At 39.8% G+C, this 24,753-nt stretch overlaps 1 protein-coding gene across 2 annotated transcripts in view; it reads right to left on the bottom strand.

Annotated features, from left to right (window-relative positions):
- Positions 1-24,753, bottom strand: part of GOLIM4 (golgi integral membrane protein 4) — a 78,843-nt gene that overhangs the window by 30,446 nt on the left and 23,644 nt on the right. For both annotated transcript variants that reach the window (XM_039241938.1, XM_039241939.1), the window contains exons 2-3: positions 2,087-2,161; positions 741-790 (exon numbers count right to left, since the gene is read on the bottom strand). In XM_039241938.1, coding sequence (XP_039097869.1) covers positions 741-790; positions 2,087-2,161 — 125 coding nt within the window. The remainder of the gene's footprint in view (positions 1-740; positions 791-2,086; positions 2,162-24,753) is intronic.

Raw genomic sequence — 24,753 nt, 5'->3', positions numbered from 1 at the left:
TTACTTTATTTCATAATGTGGTTTCTTTATAAAGTTTATTGCTTTATTGTTTTATTTCATAATGTACTTTCTCTGTAAAGTGAAAGAGTAACTCTTTTGAAATGCACAACAGACAGTACACAGTTTTAGTTGGGGTTTTTAAAAGTTAAAAGAGTTGAAAGCTGACAGCCTTCTAGCTATCCGAGAAACTGACTCACTCAGTTTTAGCACCCCAGAACGCCAATGTTTTGTTCAACTAATGGTTACATATTTTTCTTAGAGTGAGAGAACTTGCTTTTCTCCAGTGAATTTGGACTAAAAAAATTCTTAATGCCACTGTCATTCATTCATTCATTCCACAAATGTATCTGAATGCTGGCTCTAGGTCAGATGTCACAGTGACATTTATGTAAGTAACAGTAACATTGTACAAAGGCAAAGCAAAACATATATTACATAAAATTCTCTTAGAAAAGAAGGGCTACACATGAAAAAAAATGAATGAATAAAAATAACCTTATATTTACTACTGAACATTATGGCTGCTCCCACTTTATCACCATCTTCAATAATATGATGAGTAAAAGTATGTTTTTAAAAAACAATATTTAAGGTCTTCCTCTCAGAATTTTCTGGCAGCTATATATATATATTTCGGTCTTACAGTCCTAATGATCAACATTGTAAAAGATTTTTGTCACTGTATTTCCCTCTCCTTAAGTTTTGTAAAATAATTAAAAAAAAAAAAACCCAAAACTTACCCTTCCTTTATTTAGTGTTTCTTGTGCTTCTAACTTATAAACAAGAAAATCTAAAAAATGGAGACAATCAGGTGTAAGTTAATTCATTACGGAATTTTTAAACATCTAAAAGAATAAAGGCAAACTTTACTCAGACTCGTGAGAAATATTTTAGGTTTAAAAAAATCATATTTAGTAACATACTTTATTTTGCCTCTTGAAAAGTTGAAAAGAGCCATCGTATAATTTTCATCCTTATTTTAAAGCTGTATATCTTGAATAAACAAAATATACAGCATAATGAATTAATTGGGAGTGAATTTAGAAATGTGCATTCTATGATGAACTCTCCTTGAAATTAAGGAGGAAAAAAAAATGAGGCACACCTAAACACAAGAGATGATTTATCGCTATCCACTAGGTGGCACACTAAAATCATTCAGGACTTGAGAAATCAAGCCTTGGAAACCATCTTTTATGTTCTTAAAGCTTCATTTATCCACTAGATGGCTCTATAAAATCACTCTGCATTTAAAGACAAGGAAAACCCAAACCCCATCAAAGCATTTAAATGATGTTAAACTTCTATTCTTGAAACATGCTTAATTCAAGGGTCAGTAAAACATCCTAATTCATCCTGCCCTCCCACTGTCCCTCCCTCTACCCCACACTAACATAATCAGACAGAATACCTAACAAGATTTCACAAAACAAGAGGAAACAAATAAAAAGAAGAATGCAGATAAATTCAAATCGCAAGCTGTATAAAGCCTATGTTTTCTACAAAAATTCTGATAAAAATCAATAGCATTGCCTAAAGCCTATGCTAAATGCTAATTTTTCTAATTGAACCAATCAGCTGTGCCAATAAAAGCCTAAACTATGTGCATAACTTAAAAGACACCACACAAAAAAAGATATCATACAATGTGATCAATTTATTATGTTATAAATGTATGTATATGTCTGTACATATGCATGTATGTGTATACAAATGTATAAAATTGTCATATTCTGGACAACACACTGTGACTTACTGTACATCTAAGAACAGAAGTTCAGGTATAAGTAACATATGGGTATAATATTCAGATGAAAAGCTGTTTATTTCTAATGTATGTGTAACTAATAACAGGAACTACCTCAAGGTGGCACAAACTGAATGAGAGATTCTGAATCCAATTTTAGGCAGAAATTATTGTACTGCACAGGGCAGAACATATTGCTTGACTTTCTCGGTCTACCCATAAAACTGACTTAGGGTTTACCTGAGAAATTTCTCAGCAAAAAGACAGTGAAGCAAATACATGATACTTCAAAGAGGAGCATGATAAAAATAAGGAACAGAAATTGCATTTTATATTTACCTTCCTTTGCTTTCTTATGTTCAAGTCTTTCCTTTTGCAAGGATTTCTCTAATCTTGATCTGTGTTCATACACAACTGAAAAAAAAAGTTAAAATTTGTCTGCAAAGAATGAGAACTTCTAAAGTAAAATGAACATCAATTTTCAAAAACAACAGTTTCGGGTCTTCACAATTAAAAATGTATGCATTCATAAGTTCCACATTCTGGATAAAAAAGAGACACAAGAACAGACTTGACTGTGAGCAGACTTCTGCACAGCCTGCCCCTTTATAGAACCAACACTCTGGGAGAGGCTCTGTCACCTCCCTTGCCAGCTCCTTCTCCTGCTTCTCAGATACAAGAATCTCTGTGAGATGCCAGTCTCTTCCAGGGCAGAGGTATCTACTCTCTCGACTTCTACCACCATTTGCACAGCAGTGACCCCCACACGTGTATTTCCAGCTCCTGCCTCTCTCTTAGGTACCAGCACAGCATCTCCTAAAGACTTCAGGGTTTCTCCACCTACATATCCCGCAACTACTACCAAGTACACGTGATCTGAATGTGAGCTAAGGCTGTCCAGACCAGCAAGGAAACCTCAGCACCCTACTGGCATGAAAGAGAAGATGTATTCCCCCACATCAAGGAAAACACAGAGGAGAGTCACAGAAATGAAGGGGGGGGGGGCTCTAAATAGAACCTATAAAAGTCAAGTTTACATCTGCCATGGTGAGAAGCCAATGGCAAACTGATGCCATGCTGTGAGACCTTGCTGTACTTGATTATCCCTACATACCCAGTCCTGTCTGAAGAAGCCAACATTGCCTGGTGAGTAGAGAGGAAGAACAGATGTGGGAGAGGAAAACAGGGAGGAGGGGCCCTTGAGGACTCTCTTTCCCCCCTCAGCCTTCACATCTACATCAAATGGGAAGAACGGGAGGAGCTTTACCTTTGAATGAATAAGATAATAAAGTAGGTATTTTATTTATATAATAAAATGTGTGTATATGGACTAGATCAGACATAATACTTACTAGACCAAGCCTGTGTTTATGGATAAAAGCTACTAAAACTTTTTTTTTGTTTGTTTGTTTAACCTGAGGGGAGTAGAGAAGCATCCAAGTTTGTGTTAAGATTTCATTCTGGGACAGAAAACCCAGCCTCGCAGAGTGGTTTGTACAGGCAAAGAAGGGGGAAAAGGCAAAACCTGAATTTGCATCCTATTTGTGCAGCATTATTGTCACATGTGATCTCATTCCTTGCCAAGGAAAGCCAAACCTGTTATTTGGTTCTTACCAGTCCCTAGCTCCCCCTGGCTACCTAACATACAATTTCATCATCATCATGGACTCACCATGTAAGTGCACACAACCTCCCGACGCTACTGGACATCCAAAAGTGCCACGGTCACAGTAACTCCCCTCCCCCACACCTGATGTAACAACCCCTTGCTGTTTGAAGGGAAAGCCCTGTCCCTCCTGCCCTTCCCCCAGTGTCCCGGCTGCCAGTTAGCAGCTACCAAGGTCCTCCTTCCAAAACGCCCATCATCTCCTGGGTCCTCCACCTCCTCCCCACACTGCATCCCTCGCCGTGTCACCCACATAAACCCTCCACTTCCAGGCTCCCTCTACAACTACCGCTACTCACACTTCTGCTACCATCACTGTGCACCGCTCCCACACTGCCTGCCACAACCCAGACTGGCGCGGCGTCATGCCCTGGCAGCGTGTTTGCCCCAATCTCAGCTGGGCCCTCAGCCTCAGCCTCACACAGTCATCCCAACCATCCCTGCTCCGGTCTTTTTCTCCACCTGGGGTTCTATTCTCTGCCAGATGACCCCTCCCCACCCCGTGCCATTCTTATAAAGGAATCCAATACTGCTCTGTATTTATTGAGCCCCTACCGTGTATCTGGAACCCCATCATGAGTGGAAATGCAAAACGAATAGACATGGGCCTTGGCTATAAGCAGCTCAAGCCTAACACAGTAGACAGGTTAGGTAATTTTAAATAATTAGAGCTATGGGTCATGATCTCATGGTTTGTGAGTTCGAGCCCCACCTCAGACTCTGTGCTGACAGCACAGAGCGTGGAGCCTGCTTCAGATTCTGTGTTTCTTTCTCTCTCTGCCCCTCCCCTGCTCAGGTTCTTTCTCTCTTCTCTCTCTCAAAAATAAATAAACATTAAAAAAACTTACAAAAATAATTAGAGTTAATGACATTTAGTGTAATAAAAGTATACCGAAGCCCAAGGAAAGAAAAGGATGAGCTTTGAATGGGAGAAGGGTGAGGGAAGTCTTCTCATAGGTGGTCCCCTCTTGGCTGGCTTTGAGAATGAAGAGCAATTTGATAGAAGAGGACACCATGGGAGAAAGGCATTTCTGGAAGACAGCACAGGGACAGAAGCATAGAGGCATGAAATTGGGCTAAAGGAAGCTGTACTCCAAGAAGCTTGGCTGGGGGTACCTGGGTAGCTCAGGCAGCTAAACGTCTGACTCTTGACCTTGGTCCAGGTTGCAATCTCAGGGTTTGTGAGACTGAGCCCCACACCAGGCTCTGCGCTGACAGCGTGGAGCCTGCTTGAGATTCCTTCTCTCCCCCTTTCTCTGCTCCTCCCCCCTGTGCATGCATACGTGCTCTCGCCCTCTCTCTCTCTCTCAAAAATCAATAAAAATAAACTTAAAAAAATCTTGGGGCGCCTGGGTGGCTCAGTCAGTTAAGTGTCAGACTCTTGATTTCAGCTCAGGTCATGATTTCACAGTTTGTGAATTCGAGACCCACATTGGGCTCTGTGCTGACAGTGTGGAGCCTGCTTGGGATTCTTTCTCTCCCTCTCTGTCCCTCCCCTGCTCACTCGTTCTCTCTCTCTCTCTAATAAATAAACATTTTTTAAAAAGCTTGGTTGCAAGTCCATTGTTGAAAAATCACATTTTTTCCCCAAACAAATCTGTATGGTATATAAGTCCTTCTGCCAACTTCTAAAAAGCCCATTAAACCCAAGAAGTTTCTTGGATTGGTACCAACAGTATCATCTGGAATGACGTTTAGAACAAAGCAAAGGGAAAAAAGGTTAGCTCTATAGAGCCTCACTAAGCCAAGCCCTAAATAAACTGCATGCTCGGTCATGAGCACGGGAAAAATGTACAGGGAGCAGGTACATCACAGTGCTATCATGCTGTCACAGAGGCAAAAACAGGATGCCACAGGGACACCCAAGCTCCCCAGCTGAAAGGAAATGCACTCTTCTCTAACCCACTGGCTGAAGTTCCCAGGTCCTGGGTGGAGAGGGTCACAGGAACATACACACACCAATTAAGACGGAATTTGGGTGCACTGCTTGGACATATTATAGAAGATTTCAGCAAACACGTGCATCACTTTCAAAGAAAGGCACAGGAAAAGCAGTCAAGATCTTGTTCTAATGGAACTGAAGTGGCAGCAGGGTGGAGGGTCCCGGGTGTAGGGTGCTCCTGAGGAGGTCGGGACCACTGGAGGGCAACTACTACAGTCTAGAAACACCCATGAGTTTAAAAGACAGAGCAGCACAGTTGACAAGACATACAGGAGAGGACCGCTCACCACCTACCTCCAGCTACCTCCGACTCTAAATGGTAACCATTATTATGGAAGAGTCATGATAGAGCGGGGAAGCTGTGTTTACAGCTTACAATCCTGTGAAATTCTTTACTTCATATATAGCAGCAGTCACCATAAACAGACTCTTGCGAACTCAGTCTTCTATGGGACTTGGTAATCGGGTAATGATTGTCTTTGCACTGGGAACCAGAAAACTCACCAGTATTATTTCATCTTCAGTAAGAGTGGAGGGTCCACTAGATTACACCAACTAGAGAGGGAGTGCAGGGGGTGGGATGAGAGGGTGGGAGATAGTACTCCATTCTTTAGTCTCTTCCCTGCAATGCAATCAGGAAGATAATGTGCCAACAGCCGGTCCAAAGTACCCATTTATCATACTGAATCACACAACTGTCTTTGACAGTTTTAGGCTCAATGGGAATTTACACATTCAACACATTAATAGCAGTGTTATCTCAAGAGCCAGAAAATACTAGGATACAGTTAAAAACATTCATAAATAACCTCAACAGATGCTACAAAATGTCCACAAAGAGACAAAAGTAAAAGGTCTTAAGAAATCCGAGATGTACATGAATGAATAAAATGGCAACACTAATAGCAATATCTAAGGCATGAAGACTGTGGTTTTGCAAATGCAGTAAAAAAAAAAAAAAAAAAAAAAAAAAAAGATGTGGTCAATAGGAATAGAGGATATATGTAGAAACCATGAGGTAATTGTACTATTAATACTATCTTACTCAGAACTGCTCAAGCCATTATTATAGCACCAGTTTCTGGTCCTGATGTAAAATAAGAATGCAGAAATGGTTCAAGGGTTGGAGACTATCAACAAGGAGGAGGTGAGAGAACGGAGCGGCAGTGGGAGCGGCAGTGACGGATGGGGGTTGGAGAAGTGCTACTTCTTAATCAAGTTCAAAGAAAAAGGAAAACAAAGCCAAAAGGAGCCTTAAACCATAAGCTGAGGAAATCACATTAGGTAAGGGAAAGTGAGAGTGAAAATTAACCCTTGGAATTGCAAATTCTAGAAAGAAAGGGAGAGGGAAAGAGGCAGATGGTAATATAAATGGTTGAGAGCACACACTCTGGTGTCTAGATTCAAATCCCAGATCCATTCCTTATGGGACAAGTGGCTGAACTTTGTACTTCAGTTACCTTACATGGTAGATGGGAATAATGGTAGTACCTATCTCTTTAGGTGAATGTCAGGGTTAAATAAGTTAAATTGTGTCAAGTGCTTAGAACACTCTCTGGCACAGAGTAAAAGCTAGAAAATCCTAAAATATTTTTTCACCTCTCTGTGATGGCTTAAAATTGCCAAAGAATCAGATGATTCCCTGAGCCTTTCAACCCTACAATTAAAGTCTAATAATATGAAGTACTTATTCACACACACACACACACACACACACGCACGCACGCACAAACGGGGGGGGGGGGACTCAAAAAGGCAATAAAATATTAATCTCAGTTCCCTTTTACTTAAAAATATTTCCCTTAAAAAAAGAGAAAGTAATTAATCAGTCCAATAGCTCCAAAACTTGTAAGACTTTTTTTTTAGATAAAAACTGAAAAGACAGTAAAATAAACCAGATAGAATCTTTGTGTCCTTGTAGCTCTTCTAGAAAATTTCCCTATCAACTAAACAGACACACACATATACCCACACTACCCTTAATTCTTTTAACATGCATTCTCCAGGCTTTGGAGCTGGTGATTTATCTAGATAGGTTTACTGTTTCACTTAGAAGGAGGATCACTAATCAATCCCTGTCACCTATCTCTATTTTTCTATTTATACTCTGAAGTCAAGGGCATCAGTCAAGATGAACTAATACTGCTGGAACCTCCATGACAAAAAAGGTACATAATGAATATTCTCAAAGCGCCAGACAAGTTTAAGGAAAAATAAGGATAAAAATAATGGTTCAATCTTGGCATTCAAGATCTTTAAGGCAGAAGAGCAGTACAACGGCAAAAGGCTTTGAATCACAAGAACCCAGGAGGAAAAGATGAAAATGTATAATACTCATCATCTCCCCTGCTTCCTGAAAAGGAGTTTAATATTTTCCACGCAGCTGAGAATGGAAAGAGGTTTTATTCCTCCTTTAAGCACTCAAGAGTTTATAATCATGCCAGCTTCCTACAGCAATTTTCCATTTTAACTCTGACTTCCTCTGAAAGTCACAAGAGAAATTAGCTGTTGCACATCCACTTATGGGCAAAATACCTATCTATGACATTTCAGGGCAAACTGAGCCAATTCAGAATTAAAAAGCAACACTCCAAAATTAGAAAACATTGCTAAGTGTTTTAACACCATAAGCCAAGAGAGGGCGATGTTTCTTTGGCAGAAGCAACACCCCAAGGAGTTTTGCTTTCAGTCTTGCCGGCAACATAAGGTTTCATCTTTACTAATGAAACAAAGAACAAGAAACACTTGAGTCCCGGTATGAAAGTCACACAACTCAACCTGTGAAACCATGAAGAACTGCAAGTACCTTTTTCATTCTACAGATGATAAAGATGAAATTGAACAAATCTGCGCTTTTGATAATTATGGTTGATGATTTTTAAGTGCAATAGCAAGAGGGATGACAAAAAGGAAGAGGAATCGAAATCACCATAGTTCCCAGAACAGAATACTTTTGGAGATTTGTTTTGTCTTTGTGTTTAGGCCTAAAATAGAAGATATTTATTACAGCCTGTAGGAATAGTTTTTGGTTGTGTTTCTAACTCACCAGATGTGGGGTATGGGCCAGCCACATGCAGTCCTCTCTTCTGCAGAACAATGACTTGGTAATTAACATGAAAACAACTCTATAGATACAGTTTTCCAATTATCTGTCCTTCCCTTCTTTCAGAATCTTAACGTCATAAGGAGTCTGAGAAAGAAATAGAGATCCCCTTAGAAGACAACCCACAGAAAACAACTAAGTGAAAGAACAAAGAAGGTGACATTTTGAAGATCTCACTGGATCCTCCGTCCAGCCCCCTGGAGTAGCCCCCCCCCCCCCGCCCCCGGAGGCCTGCGGCTGTGTTCAGTGTCTTGGCAAAGTCTCCCTGACTTCTGTATCATTTCCATAACTGCATTGTGATCTCTCACAGGTAACTCCTCAACAGCTGAGTCTACCTTTTACTTCTCACTCATCCTAGTTTCACATCTTCAGGACAATTTAAACTTTCCAGTCTGCCTGATAATTTATAGCTGAATTCAATTATTACTTAACCTTTTCCTATGGTTAGCTCCCTTTACTAAACTACATATTCACATTCCAGGCCTGGAGGCAAAACCTTGCGGTGGCTTCCCATCACACTAGGAGTGAAACCCAACCCCTCTTTCAAGGCGTCACCAGCTCCTGCTCCCGCGGCCATTCCTCCAATTGGCCAGGCACCCTTTCCCCTCAGCACCTTGTACTGCCTCCTCCCAGTTGCCTCTACTGCTCCTTCTCTGCATCACTGCCTCCTTCATTTCCTGCAGATCTTTACCAAAAAAGGCACCTCCTCAACAAGTCCTTTCCTGGACAAACTATCTAAAACTGTGACCTGTTGCCCACCATCAACACTTCCAGTCTCCATTCCTGTTTTAGTTCTCTCCTTAGCACATAACACCCTACAATATTTCTTTACTGATTTACCTTATTTATTGCCTTTCTAGCCCACTAGAATATAAGCTTGGTCAGGACAAGAATTTCTGGTTTGCTCTGTTCCACTACTGTACCCCTGGTACACTGAACTGTCAACATTCAGTGGACAATGAATGCATGCATGAATGAATGAATGAATGAACAAAAGAACTATATGTGCCTTGAAGACTGGGATTGGCTATGTCCTCAATCCTCCTGTTCTACATTCCAAACCCTCATTACTACTTCAGTCCCAATTCCCCGGTTCCTAATGGCTAGTTGTATTCAATAGTTGTTGAATGAATGTGTGCCTTTAGAAGATATTTCATACTTTTGCTCATTTGCCTGCCCATCCTTTATGTCCTGGCACTTATAAACTAAATTTCCACATTTGTTGGCTCATTAGTACTCGCACATTACATAGAAGAGAGAGGTAACAGAATAGAGATTAAGTATAAATTTATCTGTTGATGTGCAGGCTCATAAGATTAGCATTAGTTAAATCACAGCCCTGGAACAGAGACAACTTTCAGAATGCTGAGAGGAAAAAGGACAGTCTGATTAGGTATTTTTCTGCTGCAGGCAATTGAAGTATCTTTTTTTACTGCACAATAAAGTTCCTATAATAGCTCACACAAGTGTCTATTTTTAAGTTTGCTAATGCATACAGTTTATGAAGTCATTTAGATGAAAATTTTCACCATGATTTGAATGGTGCTTGACTGCCTTTTCTATTTTGGATAAAACTATACCCAGGCTTTCCCTCATGATTCTATCTGAGATTTGGCTTTTTCGAATAAGTATTACATTAGCTGACTAAAGATATATTTCTTCACACAAGTCTTCTTTCAAGTAGTGAACTACTAAAAATCATTCTTATTAGATGAAATCTATTCAGTCCTCATGAAAGGATACTTCTCTTAGCTCCTCCGAGCTATTATATTACAGCCCAGCAGTATGCCAGGCACCTTGGGAAACACAAAAGTGTAGGACTGACTCTTATAAAAAGCTTATAATTAATAAATTTGGGCTGTGAGGAGAGGCAAGGACACGTAAAACAGTAAGGAGACAATCAGAGCTCACCAAAGGTTAGGCGAGCTGGCATCGTGACCTGCTGAGCCAGCTGATTTTTAAACAGAATCTCTTTGTAAGCTGAGAGGAAAATATCCTCCCGTCCCATGAAAATGCTGCATTCTACAAAGCAAAAATTACATGTAGAAGTATATATGCATATATATATATATACTACAAACTTAAGGTCTTACAGTAATAGAAGCAAAAGCTATTCTAAACTTAGATGCATAAAAATAGACCCTATACAGTAATATTCTTATCTAAGCAGTCAGATTTTAACAGGAGAGCATCACGGTGTTTCAGGAAATAATGCATGAGACACAGAGAGAGGCTTCTGGTCACCCAAAATTGATGTAAGGATATAGAAGAATGACCTTTAGATGGGCTAAAATATGCAAAAGCACATTGGTTTTATAATAGGACTATGCAGTTGTGCATATACTTTTCAAAACTCATATGCTTGAACCAACCATAAAAGATATTTCATTTTCCTAAGTTACTTGATTTCTTCATGGGAACTGGCCTCTATGGACACTTCCACTAATGCCAGCAAAGAGAGAACAACCTAAAATCCAGTACACAAGAATCGACCCCATGAGGTTCTTATTTTGCATAAGCCTTTATCCCAGAGAATAACCACAAGGAGGGCAGGATGCACCAGGCTACAGCTGGCTTCTCCTTCAAATCAGCACAGCAGTGTATAAGCAACTCCAACTTCCATCCAGACTCCCAATGTCATGTTTTCACTTCAAGATGTGAAAATATTCTATGTATCTTGGAAGGGCGTTCATAAAAATCTTGCTTACCAAGAGATACTATTTAAGGCTGGCATATCTATTACATCCTGAATACTTCATTCAACACGCCAAACAAGTATTGAGTGAATACTTACTATGCGCCAGGCACTGGTTCTGATATTTGGGAATACATTGTGAGCACAAAAGTAAAAAATATTTGCTTCTGGGGAGCTCATATTCTAGCAGATAAATAAGTGATTAGGTGTTAATAAGTGTCATGGGTGGGGGGGAGAGCAAGGTAAAAGTGACTGGAGGCATGGGGAGGATGGGTCACAATTCTAAAGGTGAAGACTCACTGAGGATAAGACGTCTGAGCCAAGACTTGAAAACAGTGCAAGAATTACTACCACAGACATCTAGGGGAAATGTTCCAGATATAAGGAATGGGCAATGCGAAAGCCCTACAGGGCAAGTATACTCAGGAGGTTCTAAGCAAAGTAGGGAGGTCAGTGGAGCTGAGGTTGCACAAGCTAGAAGACCAAAGTATGAAGGTGGGGAAGGGGACAGATTGGGATGGGCCTCCTAGGACCTAGTGAAAACTCTGGCTTTTACTCCAAAAGAAGTGGGGAGCCTTTGGAGGGTTTGGGCAGAAACACAGAGTGATAGCTTAGATCTTAAAATAATGATCACTCCGACCACATGGATGCAAGCAGGGAAACCAGTTATTAGCGAGCTTCTTCAGTAATCCAGGCATGAGGTAACACTAGAACAGGACCAATGTGCAGGCTGTGGCAGATTCTGCATTTATACTGAAGATAATACCATTGCGTGTTATCATCTGGGATAGGGAAGGCCCCTAGTAGAATAGGTTTGTGAGGAAGATCTGGGACAAGCAATTATTGATTGCAGAGTGATTTACTCAGCCTGCAGGAGTCAAGATAAGACTCCCACAGGTAACCTCTGTGTGGATGTTGAAAGATGACACTGGAGGAAAAGACACAGAAAAATACATACAGTGGGAAAGAACTCAGTGCAAGAGCACCGAGGCAGAAACAAACAAACAAATCTGCTTACGGTATTCCTCAAACTTCCCCCAAAATAAGAATAACCCTGTTACTAGCACAGGCTCCTGGGGCCCAACTTTAATCTACTGATACAAAATTTCCAAAGATGTCTGATAATCTGAATAATTAGCAAGCGTGCTCCACCTGCTCCCCCAAGTGCTCTTAAAGGGGGAGTTCTGTAAACTCCGTTTAGCACAGGGATGATAGGAAGTGGGGAATCAGGGTGGGAAGGGAATGAGTGAGAGGGCCGCAGCTGGCTTGATCAGATCTGCATGGTTACAAAGAATACTTTTCTGGATGGTTCAGAAGACAGAGAATCGAGTGTAGAGGTTGATGGATTTGTTAGGAGGTCACTGCAATAACCTAAAATAAAGTAACAATGAAGGCTAAACTTCCATATTGCCCAAATATAAGACAATCTCCAGTTACGCCAATAAGACAATCCAATAAAAAAGAAAGTTGATTTTGGGGGGCCCCTGGGTGGCTTAGTCAGTTCAGTGTCTGACTCTTGATTTCGGCTCAGGTCATGATCCCACAGTCACGAGATAGACCCCATGCGGGGCTCCGTGCTGACAGCATGGAGCTTGCTTGGGATACTCTCTCTCCCTCTCTCTCTGCCCCTCTCCTGCTCTCTCTCTCTCTCTAAGTAAACTTAAAAAAAAAGTCAATTTTTCCCCCATCTGGAATATACAAAATTTTAGAGCAGTGAAAAGGAGTAGGAAGTGAAAAAGTATCGACAGACACTTAAAGAAATTCCAACAGTGATTAAATGTGGGGAAAAAGTAGTGAAATAAAGTAACCATTAGATAAATCAAATTAAAATCATAATGCACCACCACTATTCTCCCATCAAAATGGCTAAACTTTCAAAAGACAGAAAATACCAAGGGTTGGCAAGACAGAGGTAGAAACACCTCCCCTACTTGGCCGATGGATGTATGAATCAGTACAACCATTTTAGAAAACTGTTTGGCAGTCTCTGCCAGAGCCGACAAAGGCAGACCCTGTGGTCCGTAAATCCCACGCCAGGGCGCATACCCAACCAAATATAGCGACCAGAAGTCACATGAGAGAGCCTTAAGAGCAGCACAGTTCATATAGTCCCAAACTGGAAACAACACAAACGTCTATTATTGTAAAACGAATATGTTGTAGTTCAAAAAATTAAGTTATCGCTCAGCAGTGTGAACAAGCTACGTGTAAGAACATAGATGTATTCCACAAAACATAACGTTGGGGAAAGAAGCCAGGCAGCAAAGTGGTACTTACTGAATAATTCTACTTATAAGAACAGTTCAGAAACAAGCAAAGCTAATCCGCGGTGATAGGAGGCAGGACGCTGTTGGCGGTGTGCAGATGGCAGTGGAGGCAGCCAGGCAGTGACTGGGAGAGAGCAACAGGGAGCATCTCTGGTGCTGGTACTGTGCTGGGTCTCAGTCTGCGTGCCGCCTACATGGCTGGGTGAAAATCCGCCCGGCTCTATACTTACCATTCATACACTTTCCTGTTTACATCAGATAAGGGGGGGTATTTGCTATTTTCGGTGACACGCGTAGTGAAATACAAAACCTATTTTGGTAAATTACCTTTTTTTAATTACATCCATATCTCTACAAACCTTTTGATTCAAACTCTTCACACGCGTGTCTGACATCTGCGTCTGCATCATCGTAAGTTAGAATTTTAGTCCTCTGAGTTTTCTGAACATGCCCATCTTCACTGGAGATACAGCATTTGTGGACTCTGTCTGATGCTACTGTGAGAAATATCCTAGGCTACAGATACTTAGTAAAAATTAGCAGCTGATGGTTTCATTTGCCCTGTAGATGCATGCATATTCATGCTTTATATATTGCTAAGTTGAATATACTAGGGGGCTTTGGGGGAGTTGGTGGTAAAAAGGCTTGTTCATAAAAACAGTTTACATCTGTAGCTGGAGGACACATTCCTAGGAATAAATACACTATTTTAAGTGCTATTTCATTCTTAAAAAAAAAAGATTTGGTCAGGTGCCTTCCATAAATATCTAACCACATCAAACGAGGTCATTTTGGGCGAATGTGTCTTCCTTACACAGTGCTGTGCTGTTTAAAATAAAGCAGTTGGGAAAGCACCCAGTAATAGCAGAGGCTTTGTGCTAACTCCAGTACAACAAGTCTCCCTCTTTTCTGAGGGCTCATTTTGCAGGATGAAGGGAACCTTGCCTTATAATATTCAAGCACATGCAATAACCATTGACAGAGGGAGGGAAAGGAATGCACAGGAGCAAAATATATTTAAAGAAATCAAATTAAAATGCCTGAGTGACTGATTCAAAGCATACCATGAGAGTGGATCCAGGGATGATGCATATATTTCTGACTTAGGCTACTGTACAGAAGGTGGATCAGGACCCAAGGAGTCCTGGGGCAGGGCAAATCATGCATCCCATGTTGGACCTGTTTAATTTTAAAACTTTTTAAAAGTGTTTATTTTGGGGGAGAGAGGGGCAGAGAGACAGACAGACAGACAGAGGGACAGAGAGGCAAAGTGAGAGAATCCCAAGCAGGCCCATGCTGATGCAGCGCTCAATCTCATCAACTGTGAGATCATGACTTGACCCAAAATCAAGATTTGGATGCTTAACCGACTGGAGCCTCCCTGGTGCCCCTGGGACTGTTTGATTTGTGAGAGGGATATCCAGACAGCACAGAGAAAGGTAAAGAGTAATGTAAGAAACACATGTTGCTGGGGGCACCTGGGTGGCTCAGTCGGTTAAGCATCTGACTTCAGCTCAGGTCATGGTCATACAGTTCGTGGGTTTGAGCCCCGCGTCGGGCTCTGTGCTGAAAGCTCAGAGCCTGGAGCCTGCTTCGGATTCTGTGTCTCCCTCTCTTTCTCTGACCCTCCCCTGCCTGCTCTCTGTCTCTCGAAATAAAATACGTAAAAAAAATTTTTTTTAATTTAAAAAAGGAAAGAAACACATGTTGCTGGCAGCTCCAAAGCCCTTGCCGTGAAGACCTATCTGACTGTCACTGACAGGTCTAAGACCAACACAAGAACCCCGCTGAGGTAAACCTCCGCCTTTTCCCCACGGCCACTCTTGCTCCTCCTGACATGCTTTTGTCCCACCACCACCAAACTGCTTAACTACTTCTGGTTATGACTGAGGGAACTTAAACACATAAGAGACTGTGGGAACAAAGTCAGCGCTGGATGTCTAAAAGCTACTTCATCAGGTTCACTGGAATTCTTGATGAGAGCTCGAGTTCTCTTTTCACCTCTGGCCATTCATTTTTAAGCCTTCCTTTGGGGTAAAAATATAATTAAGTATAACTCTTTTCTTTCCTCTGATCTGCTACAGAAAATGAGTATTTTCCTAATGGTTTAAGAAGGACACATATGGCTCTACACAGGAATATCTTCTGCATTGAGATGTTGGGCACAGCCTGACTTGGGGCAGGGGGTTATGTTTTAATCACTAGTTGCTGCTGATGATATAAAATTCCTTAAACTAGAGGGATGGGTGAGACCCTGCGGGGTCAAATAAAAATACTACGCTTTCTTCATCCTTTAAGAAAGGGCACACTACTTAGCAGGTGGGCTTGAGGGTGACAGATTTTTGATGATGATATGATGCAAGAAAGATATAGACAGTTCGTGAAAGCATATTCTGGTGAGTAGTCCTTGAGATACTTCTGTTATACTGGCCTGCATCATGTAAATAAGGTCACAAACGACATGACACCCAACACTAGAGATCAGCATCTGCCTTCACTGTGATCCCTGGGGGCCTCCTCAGGAGGTATGGATGCCACCCCCCAGAAGGCCCTAGAAAGAGCTCTACGCAGTCTTATTATCACTTTATGTATCACTTTGCCACTTGGGACTGCACTGTGGATTACTTATGAGATTGTTGGTCTCTTTACTGTCTGCATACAAAGTGGGTACCTGCTAAATGTTTATTGTTAAGTGACTGAACTGATGCAGACAGATGAATGTTCCAATCCAAGGCAGCAGGTGATGCTGACAACATACTCTTCATATCAATTGTTTTACAAAATGAGTGTATGTAAAGCTTTAGTGGTTACCTATCAAGGCAGATTTCCAAGAGTCCCGTTTTAAGAAACTTTAAATTTGATGCAGCTGTCTTGCATGAGGATTCACCGGCAACCTCTGTCAAAGGCAGAGACAATATATCTATATTGTTGAAATTAACAAAGTACACGGGGACTTTTGAAAGCACAGAAAAATCAATAAGCAGTCCTGATCTGTAGAAAGGAGCACGACTAGATGCCGAAAGGAAAAGAAAAAAAAAAAAAGAAAGAAAAAAATCTTTGATGATATCAGTCTTCTAATTAGAGTTAGGCTTCTGATTTTCCTTTTCAACCTCATGCCATAGTTAGAATTCAGATTAAACCCATTGAAAATAACTTAAATAGGACTGAGATGAATTCTCCTGAAAGAAAAAAGAAAGAAAGAAAAAAGAGACAGGCTGACAAATAGAATCAGATGGAGACAAGAGATAATTTAAAGAGGATTTTTGAAATAATTTAGGGAAAAGAGCCCTGCCTGAGCCAAGATTCCTGAGTTCCATGCTGCTTGACACTAACCAGCGCTCATCACAAAGAATCCTCACCTTTCTTTCTGTTTTCTCTGCGATAACATGTGGTTGGACAGTTGAGGGGCCAAGGTCCTTCCAATGCTAAAATTCTAACTAACTATGCATATCTGCAGTTCAGGAGAGGAGTAGGGACACTAACAGTACATAAATCATTTCACCTTGGCTTTGTGTGGTTTCAGTATCTTAAATTTAAATAAGAGAGACAGGACTCAGTTTAGCAGAATGCTGAGAAAGGCTCTGATTTTAAGAAAAGGCTTTTGACAGAAGAATACTATTTCAGATTTACCTGTCTCCCATGATTTTCAAAAAGTTGAAAACTATTATATACAAGCTAAGACCCTGTGCCATGCTTATGGTGTCCTGAAGTGGGGCTCTCCCTCTCTATAGGTGCAGCCATGAAAAATACAAACATTTTCCTTTTCTGAAAGTGAATGCCTAATAAAAGCAGCAAAGTACATACAACACAACTGCTACTCTAATTGCTATTGTATCTGAGTGTGCTCGCTCATCTTCCTCTGCCTAATATAGGTTTCAATTTACTCTCCCCATAATAACTTATTATTCTTACACGCACCGGGACAGAACCGGGCATATTCGGTGAACAGGCTGGACACAGAGGTGGGAGAATGCAGGTGTTAGTGTTCCTCTGGAGGAAGATATTCTCGGCAGGAAGCAGATTTCTGCCCGTGCCTACTCGCATATATCTGCAGGCAACACGTCACAGTGGAAGGGGCTGAAGGCTGGAAGTCCAGAGATTTGGGTCTAATTTTTAATCTGAAAGTATTTATGTAATGTCATACGTTTCATCAAGACTGGTAAAACAGGAGGGCTTACCAAATGATTACTAAGGCTTCCTTCAGCTCGAAAATTCTGATTCTCTGATGTGGCTTAGCAGGCAAGGGTGCAGATCAGAACTGTGGAATGACCTGGATAAATGTTCAAGATCTTAGAGCGTAACGGTGATGTTCAGAAAGAATGCCGGCCTGACTAGAACAGAGGGACCCAGCAGGGCTACAAAGGCAGATGAGAAGAGAAGGGGCAACACCTTTTTGGCTGAAGGGCTTAAGGCCCTTTTCTTTTGCAAAGTATCTGAAAGTGATTAAAATTATTTTGACAGCTGCAAGTAATTGGGAGGTAGGTGAAAACAGGAAGTTCAGGCACAGAATAACCTCACTAGTTCCAGATTCAACCAATTCAATATTTATAGTAATTTGGACTTGAGAAACTGATGCTTATTATTACACTGCAGAGTTTCTTCAAGCAACAGAGAACAAAACTAATTATAACCATAGCCCTTAAAACAAGATTCATTAGCATACTAGACACTTCACCTCTGATTTTACGTTATTTCTCCATTGACAAAGTGCAAATCAGAATTTCTCAGGAAGAGCAAACAGCTATTTCACCAAAAGATGTCAGTTCTATTCTTTATCATCTTGTAGATAAACCTGTCACTAAGAGGTTAAAATATCTGTAAACAAGTGTTCATATATTTGGGGTTGGGGGGGAAGGTCCATTAAAACCTATGTTCATAGCAATCACAGTAAATTATGTTTTCATAGTCCTTTACAGTTTATATACAAAGAGATTTTACATCCAATTCACATGTAATTTGTGAGGGAACAGGGTGCTAATTAGAAATTACTCCCATCTATTCATTAGAAGATATAGTGACCTTTCTTTAGCCATTAACTCATCTTACATTTATAGTATTCAAAAATGCATTTACTTAAGAACCATTAAACTTTTTGGTGATTTAGTGTGGTCTTGTTCCATTATTCTGAATTCTTTAAGAGTTACTTCGTTAGAAAAGGAATCCACTTATTATGGTAATTTTGTGTCATTTAGAGACTGTGAGAAGGAAAAGAGATGTATCTTTAAATTTACCTTAAAATCGTTTATAGAACATAGCCCCCCCGCCGCCCCGTAAAGCTCCATGAATAGATGTTTACAGATAAAGAAAAAAAAATTCTGTAATTACTGCTGAGTACAGGTTGTCAGAAAAATTAGGACAATTTTTAGTTTATATTAATGCTTTGTTCTTTCATCTTTGCATTAGAATCTTGAGAACACACTAAATTTTTTTGTTTAACATCTTAAAGACTCACTTTGAAGAGCTACTTTTAATGAAGATATTTGTGGGTCCACCTTATTACTTATTCAACGGCGGAATATAAACTACAATACTTATAAGTAGCCTATCCCTTTAGCACTGCAAGTTTATTAAGAATTCTAGCTCTTACAATAAACTATTTTTAAAAAATAAAAATAAAATAAAATAAAAAATCATTAAAAAAGAATTCTAGCTCTTGATCCAAAGCAAAACCTATGCATACACATTGAGCTTTTACCTAAATAAATATAAAATTAGCAGTATATGTAGGCAAACAGAAAGAAGTTGAATTAAATTCTTATTAGCTTTTCCTCCAAGGCTACCAAAATACACACACACACACACACACACACACACACACACACACAAGTGATACAGCAAAACCAAAACCAAACCAAACAACCTCTGATCTTAAACATAGTTGCTAACATACTGACAGAACTCAGTAAATCATCCCCACACTAAATGCCTCAAAGCACACAATACAGCCATTTGAGAAATAACAAAAAGGCCAGGACTCATTAAAAAAAGAAAATCCCTTTAAGGCAGAAAAGACAATTCTACATTATTAATATGGAAATATACATTATATTTATCTGAGGTATAGAAAGTATTTCCATCATATTGTCTTCCAGAGTTTCATGAATCTGAAAAGAACACAAATGAAATCTAACAGAGCATATTAATATCTTCTGGCCTGCTGTTTCACCAGGAATATATAAAAATAAATTTAGAATAGAAATTAACCTCATGGCATTTTTTATTTCACAGTTCTATAGTTAAGGAATTATCAAATTAAGTGTGTTTATAAAATATTATATACGTGTGTGTACATATATATGTATACATATAAAATATACCTGATAAAACTGCATTGTGGAATTAAGACAACTTTCAAAAAAATTGCCTTACAAAGTCAATGATCAAGAATGGATCTATCTTGGGGCACCTGGGTGGTTCATTGGTTAAGCGTCTGACTTCGGCTTGGGTCATGATCTTGTGGTTTGTGAGTTCGAGTCCCACACTGGGCTCTGTGCTAACGGCTCGAAGCCTAGAGTCTGATTGGGATTCTGTGCTTCCCTTCCTCTCTATCCCTCTCCTGCTTATGCTAAGTCTCTCTCCATCTCTCAAAAATAAATCAATGTTTAAAAAAATGAATCTATGTTAAGATAAATACTGATAATTCATGGATGCATTTTTCTGTTAGGCTTACATTTCCAATCTACTGTCATAAAAAAGAACTTGAAAGTAAATTAACAAAAATTACTGTGATGAAACTGTTCATTGAACACTATGTAAGAAAATAAGCAGAAAATAAAGGCTCTTAAAATTTGGCTTTTGAATGGTCCTATATTTTAGAGCATTTTCCCCCTCTGAATTCTGAAAGGGGTATGTGATTTACTAATTACATACAGATATTAAAAGACAGACTTATTGTAAAACAAAATACTTTTAATAATAATTTATCTTTTTCTGTATACCAATTAAAATACAGCAATAGGGACTAAGCATGGATTTTTTTAGCATAAAGGAAAGCTGTCTTATTTCTGCTCTTTTCAGCCATTTTTCTTATAATTTCTATAAAACTTAAAGTGGAAATAAAAATACAAAAAGGAAAACACCAGGTAAGCAGGTTAAAAAAAAAACATAAACAGGTTGAAAAAAAGATTTCTGTATCCATTTGCCTTTGATTCTGGAAATAAAGACTAAACACTAAAGTTTTACAAGATTGCTCTCATTGTTGAGACTGTGAACGAGCTTTTCTTTTGCTTCTTAAAAATTTTCTACGCTTTCCAAATTTCTACACAAATGTAAACTACTCTTTCAAATGTATATCCTATCAGCTGATTATGCTGATGCTCATTTAACCATAACTTTACTGAGATTGATTTTTTTTTTGCATTTGAGTTCTAGAAGGGAAAGATCAAAATCCATTGATAAGTCAGCTCATTGCTATGCTCATTTAAGTTGACTTTTCATCCTATCTAATTTACATTTTTTTAAATTTTTTAATGTTTTATTTCTGAGAGACAGAGAGAGACAGCATGAGTAGGGGAGGGTCAGAGAGAGAGGGAGACACAGAATCTGAAACAGGCTCTAGGCTGTGAGCTGCCTGTCAGCACAGAGCCTGACGCAGGGCTTGAACCCACGAACTGCGAGGTCATGACCTGAGGTGAAGTCGGAAGATTAACCGACTGAGCCACCCAGGGGCCTCTAATCTACATTTCTAGTACTGGAAGAAAATTGGTATTTACCAATGAAGCCAGTATAGTTTGGAATGCTTTTCAGTAATATAACGTGACACCAAAAGGATTTTCTTTAATTGATTTCCCTTCCTTTTTCCAAATAAAATAAAATACAACAAGAGAAACTTGGCACAGAACTTTCAATATAAACTCAAATTCAATAGAATTTTTAAATACAGAGACCAGAAACCATATGGGTGGAGAAGGTAATAAGTTTTCTATTTAACTTTGACAACTAAATTCACCAGAATATTCTATTTCCTGACTATTTCATTTAATTGAGTTTGCTGCTTTGATGTTCAAAGTCTCTGAGTAAAATGAATTAGCGATTGAAACAGCAGCCTTTCAAAGATCATTCCAAAATATACTTCCTGAGAAAAATAGAAACGCCTGTTAAAAACATCATGTCTTATAATATGTTAAAATTACTTTCCTTAACGGGAAGCTTAAAAGGGTGTCATTAGAGCTTTAGGCCATCTCTGTTTTCACTTTCTAAGTTAGTGTTACATAAAACCTTTGATATAATGTAGCTAATTTTGAACTATAAAGACTTTGCACAGAAAGATGAAGTTACTAACTTACCACAAGTGAAGGAAATACTTTGTTTTTCTAGAAATTGTAATTGTAATCAACTAATTAAAATGGTCGACTTTGCAATATGTCTGTGTAGAAAGCACAAGACAGATGCTTTCATCATACTCCAAACTCCAGAAAGAAAGCAAGTGTAGTCCTTATTTGAGTATGCAACGAAACAGGCCCAGTGGCTAGATAACTTGCCAAAGGTCATCCAAGTATTCAATTACAGAGTCCAAACTTGAACCCAGGTCTACAACTCATTCCAAATTTTGGGAAAATGCATACTTTCCTTTTCTTCCTGAGTTGGGTGTTCACACTGCAGCTTCATTAAAGTCTCTCACATAATCTTCTACATCATCAAATACAGAGTCTAAGGTAAACTCTAAAATCACATTATGAAACCCAAAATGAAAGATCTTTAACATTCCCCTCCAATAATGCAATAACTACCCATTTTCAAACTCACAGAAACCATGTTCATTTTCATTAAGGTATTTTTAAGAAGTCAAAAAAAGAAAAAACAATTTCTGTGACCAGTCTAGACAGTGGCATAAGGCTTTAAATGCTTACTCAATGTAACAGGTAACACTTTTCCAATTAAAGACTAAATCCACATTCTGAATAAAGTGAAATCAAGAAGTCCCCCCCCCAACTTCGTCACATTTCAGAAGTTTACTCTCTTTTTTTTTTTTTTTTAATGTTTATTTATTCTTGAGACAGAGACTGAGACAGAGCATGAGTGTGGGGAGGGACAGACAGAGAGGGAGACACAGAATCCGAAGCAGGCTCTAGGCTCTGAGCTGTCAGCACAGAGCCTGATGCAGGGCTCAAACTCAGGAACAGTGAGATCATAACCTGACCAGAAGTTGGACACTTATTGGACACTTAACCAATTAAGCCACCCAGGTGTCCCTGTTTACCCTTCTTAATGAAGAGTGGAGTAGAGGTTTTCTATCCTGTGTTGCTAAATCTCCTTTTAAGATCCTTTTTTTTTTTTTTTTTAGATCACTGGTCTCTCCATCCTGCGGACCCAGCCCCTGCACATCTGCCACCACACCACTTACAGCAGTCACCCCAGCTGGAGAAGCGGTGATGGTCAGTGGCACAAGCTCAAGCATGACCTAATGAAGTCTTCCAGCTCACATCATCAGTGTTTCCCAATATCTTGGCCTTGAGGAAAGCTGTGCTAAATTAGAAGTAAAACTGAATTTGGAGTTGGCAGATGTGCATGCAAATTCCTTCTACCATTTATTAGCTTTGCCATTCTGGACACATAACCTTTCTGAACCTCATTCTTCTAATTCATAAAGTATCAGGGTCTAATTCAGTGGGTGGCACACAATAGGTACTCCATGAATTCCAGCTGAATTTAAAACAAGAAAACGGATGAATCTTAGCAGTTTCCTCAGGGCATGGAGATAAATGAATACAAGAAAATGCAGCATTTAGGCAAGAACAACCTAAGAACACTCCTAAGGGGAGTGAAGGAGCTGGCCATGGTGAGAAGTTCTGGGTGGTCAGGGGAAGCCAGTCCAAGGAGGAAAGCAAGGAAACATGGAAGCAAGAAGAAGCCCCACTGAAATGAGATTCTCTGGGGCTTACCAGACACTCCAGTAGGCAAGGGAGATGACCCACTTTTGCTTGATGACTAGAAGAGAATGCTGATTTCACTGATTTTGCTGCTGAATGAGTCACAAGGGTGGGTAAGCTGAGAAAACATGTGAGGGAGTAGAAAAATGTAAGTAATTACACGGATGTTGTAGAACTTTCTTTAATTAAAAAATTCCTTGCTCTGAAAGTTTTGTTAACTTTGAGTATCTACAGTGAGTGATTCACCCTCCCATAAAACCGCCACAGTCTTATCCTTCTTAAAGGCGGACATGCCTCTGAAATGCTGTTGTGAAATCCAAGGCAGGGAATGAAAATACCACACAGCAGTTAAACCTGTGTGTGGGTATCAAATCTCCGATGGAGACCTGAAGGGCACGTTTACTTTTATGGTGAGCCTTGGACTGGATTTTCTATGGGGCGAAGTCGCCGGAATCACTCTGCAGTGAAACATGACCTCGGATGACTCCCTGAGTTACGCTGCCCATCTTAGGAAATAAAGCGGCCTGCAGGACTGGTCTTCCTGCACGTGCCCTACACTGCCACAGGTAAGCCAGGCCGTCCCTGTCAGAGCGACATGCACTATGGATGTTGATGACCAAGGCCTCTGTCACCAGCACTGGGTGATAGAGTGTGAAGCCTATTCTACCAGGTGGGGAATAACTGGCAAAGGAGGAAGCAGGAAAACAGATGTCAGGTAACATTCTAGGCCCTTGCCATATTCATTCACTCTTCACACCCACACTGTGAGGAAGATTTGACTTTTTCTCTCTCTTTTTTTTTTTTATGAGACTCAGATCCAACACTTATATAAGGACATAAAGCTAAAATATGGTACACATATGAGTCAGTCTGACTTCAAAGCCAACTCTAATACATTGCATGAGACAAAAAGTTCAATAAAAACCTAAGGTAAAATCACATCCTGTCTATTAAGAGAAGTTGTACACAAATAGGTGAGTACCAGAAAGATGTAAATATGGGCCACACATGGTAAGCCAAAAGTAAAACCTCCTTGAAAACTCCATTACTGGAAAAGAAAACTTTAAGAGCCCTATTTACTCTTCTTATACATAATTCTATCAAGTTCGGTTACCAGCCTTTCAAGTCCACAGCAATTAGATGAAGCAACTTTAAAAAGTGGGAGACAGAAGGACTACGGGAACAGGCTAAGAGCAGAGAAGAACTCTATAAGGAAAATCACTACTCAGAGAACAAATTCCAAGGATGTAACAATCTACAGCTATTTAACGTAGTGGCAAACTGCTCTACATCTACACATGATCACATATAATGAAACGCAATTCCATTTATTTTTAGTCATTTCAGCAAGGTGGTTTTTTTTTTTTAAGAGAGAGAGCATGAGTGAGAAAGAGGGGCAGAAGGAGAGGGAGAGAGGGAGAGGGAGAGAGAGAGAGAGGGAGAGGGAGACGGAGAGAGGGAGAG

This window comes from Hyaena hyaena, unplaced genomic scaffold (assembly GCF_003009895.1).
Source record: "Hyaena hyaena isolate Hyena2069 unplaced genomic scaffold, ASM300989v1 scaffold_200, whole genome shotgun sequence".
Taxonomy (NCBI): domain Eukaryota; kingdom Metazoa; phylum Chordata; class Mammalia; order Carnivora; family Hyaenidae; genus Hyaena; species Hyaena hyaena.
This window is presented reverse-complemented; position numbering and strand designations above follow the sequence as displayed.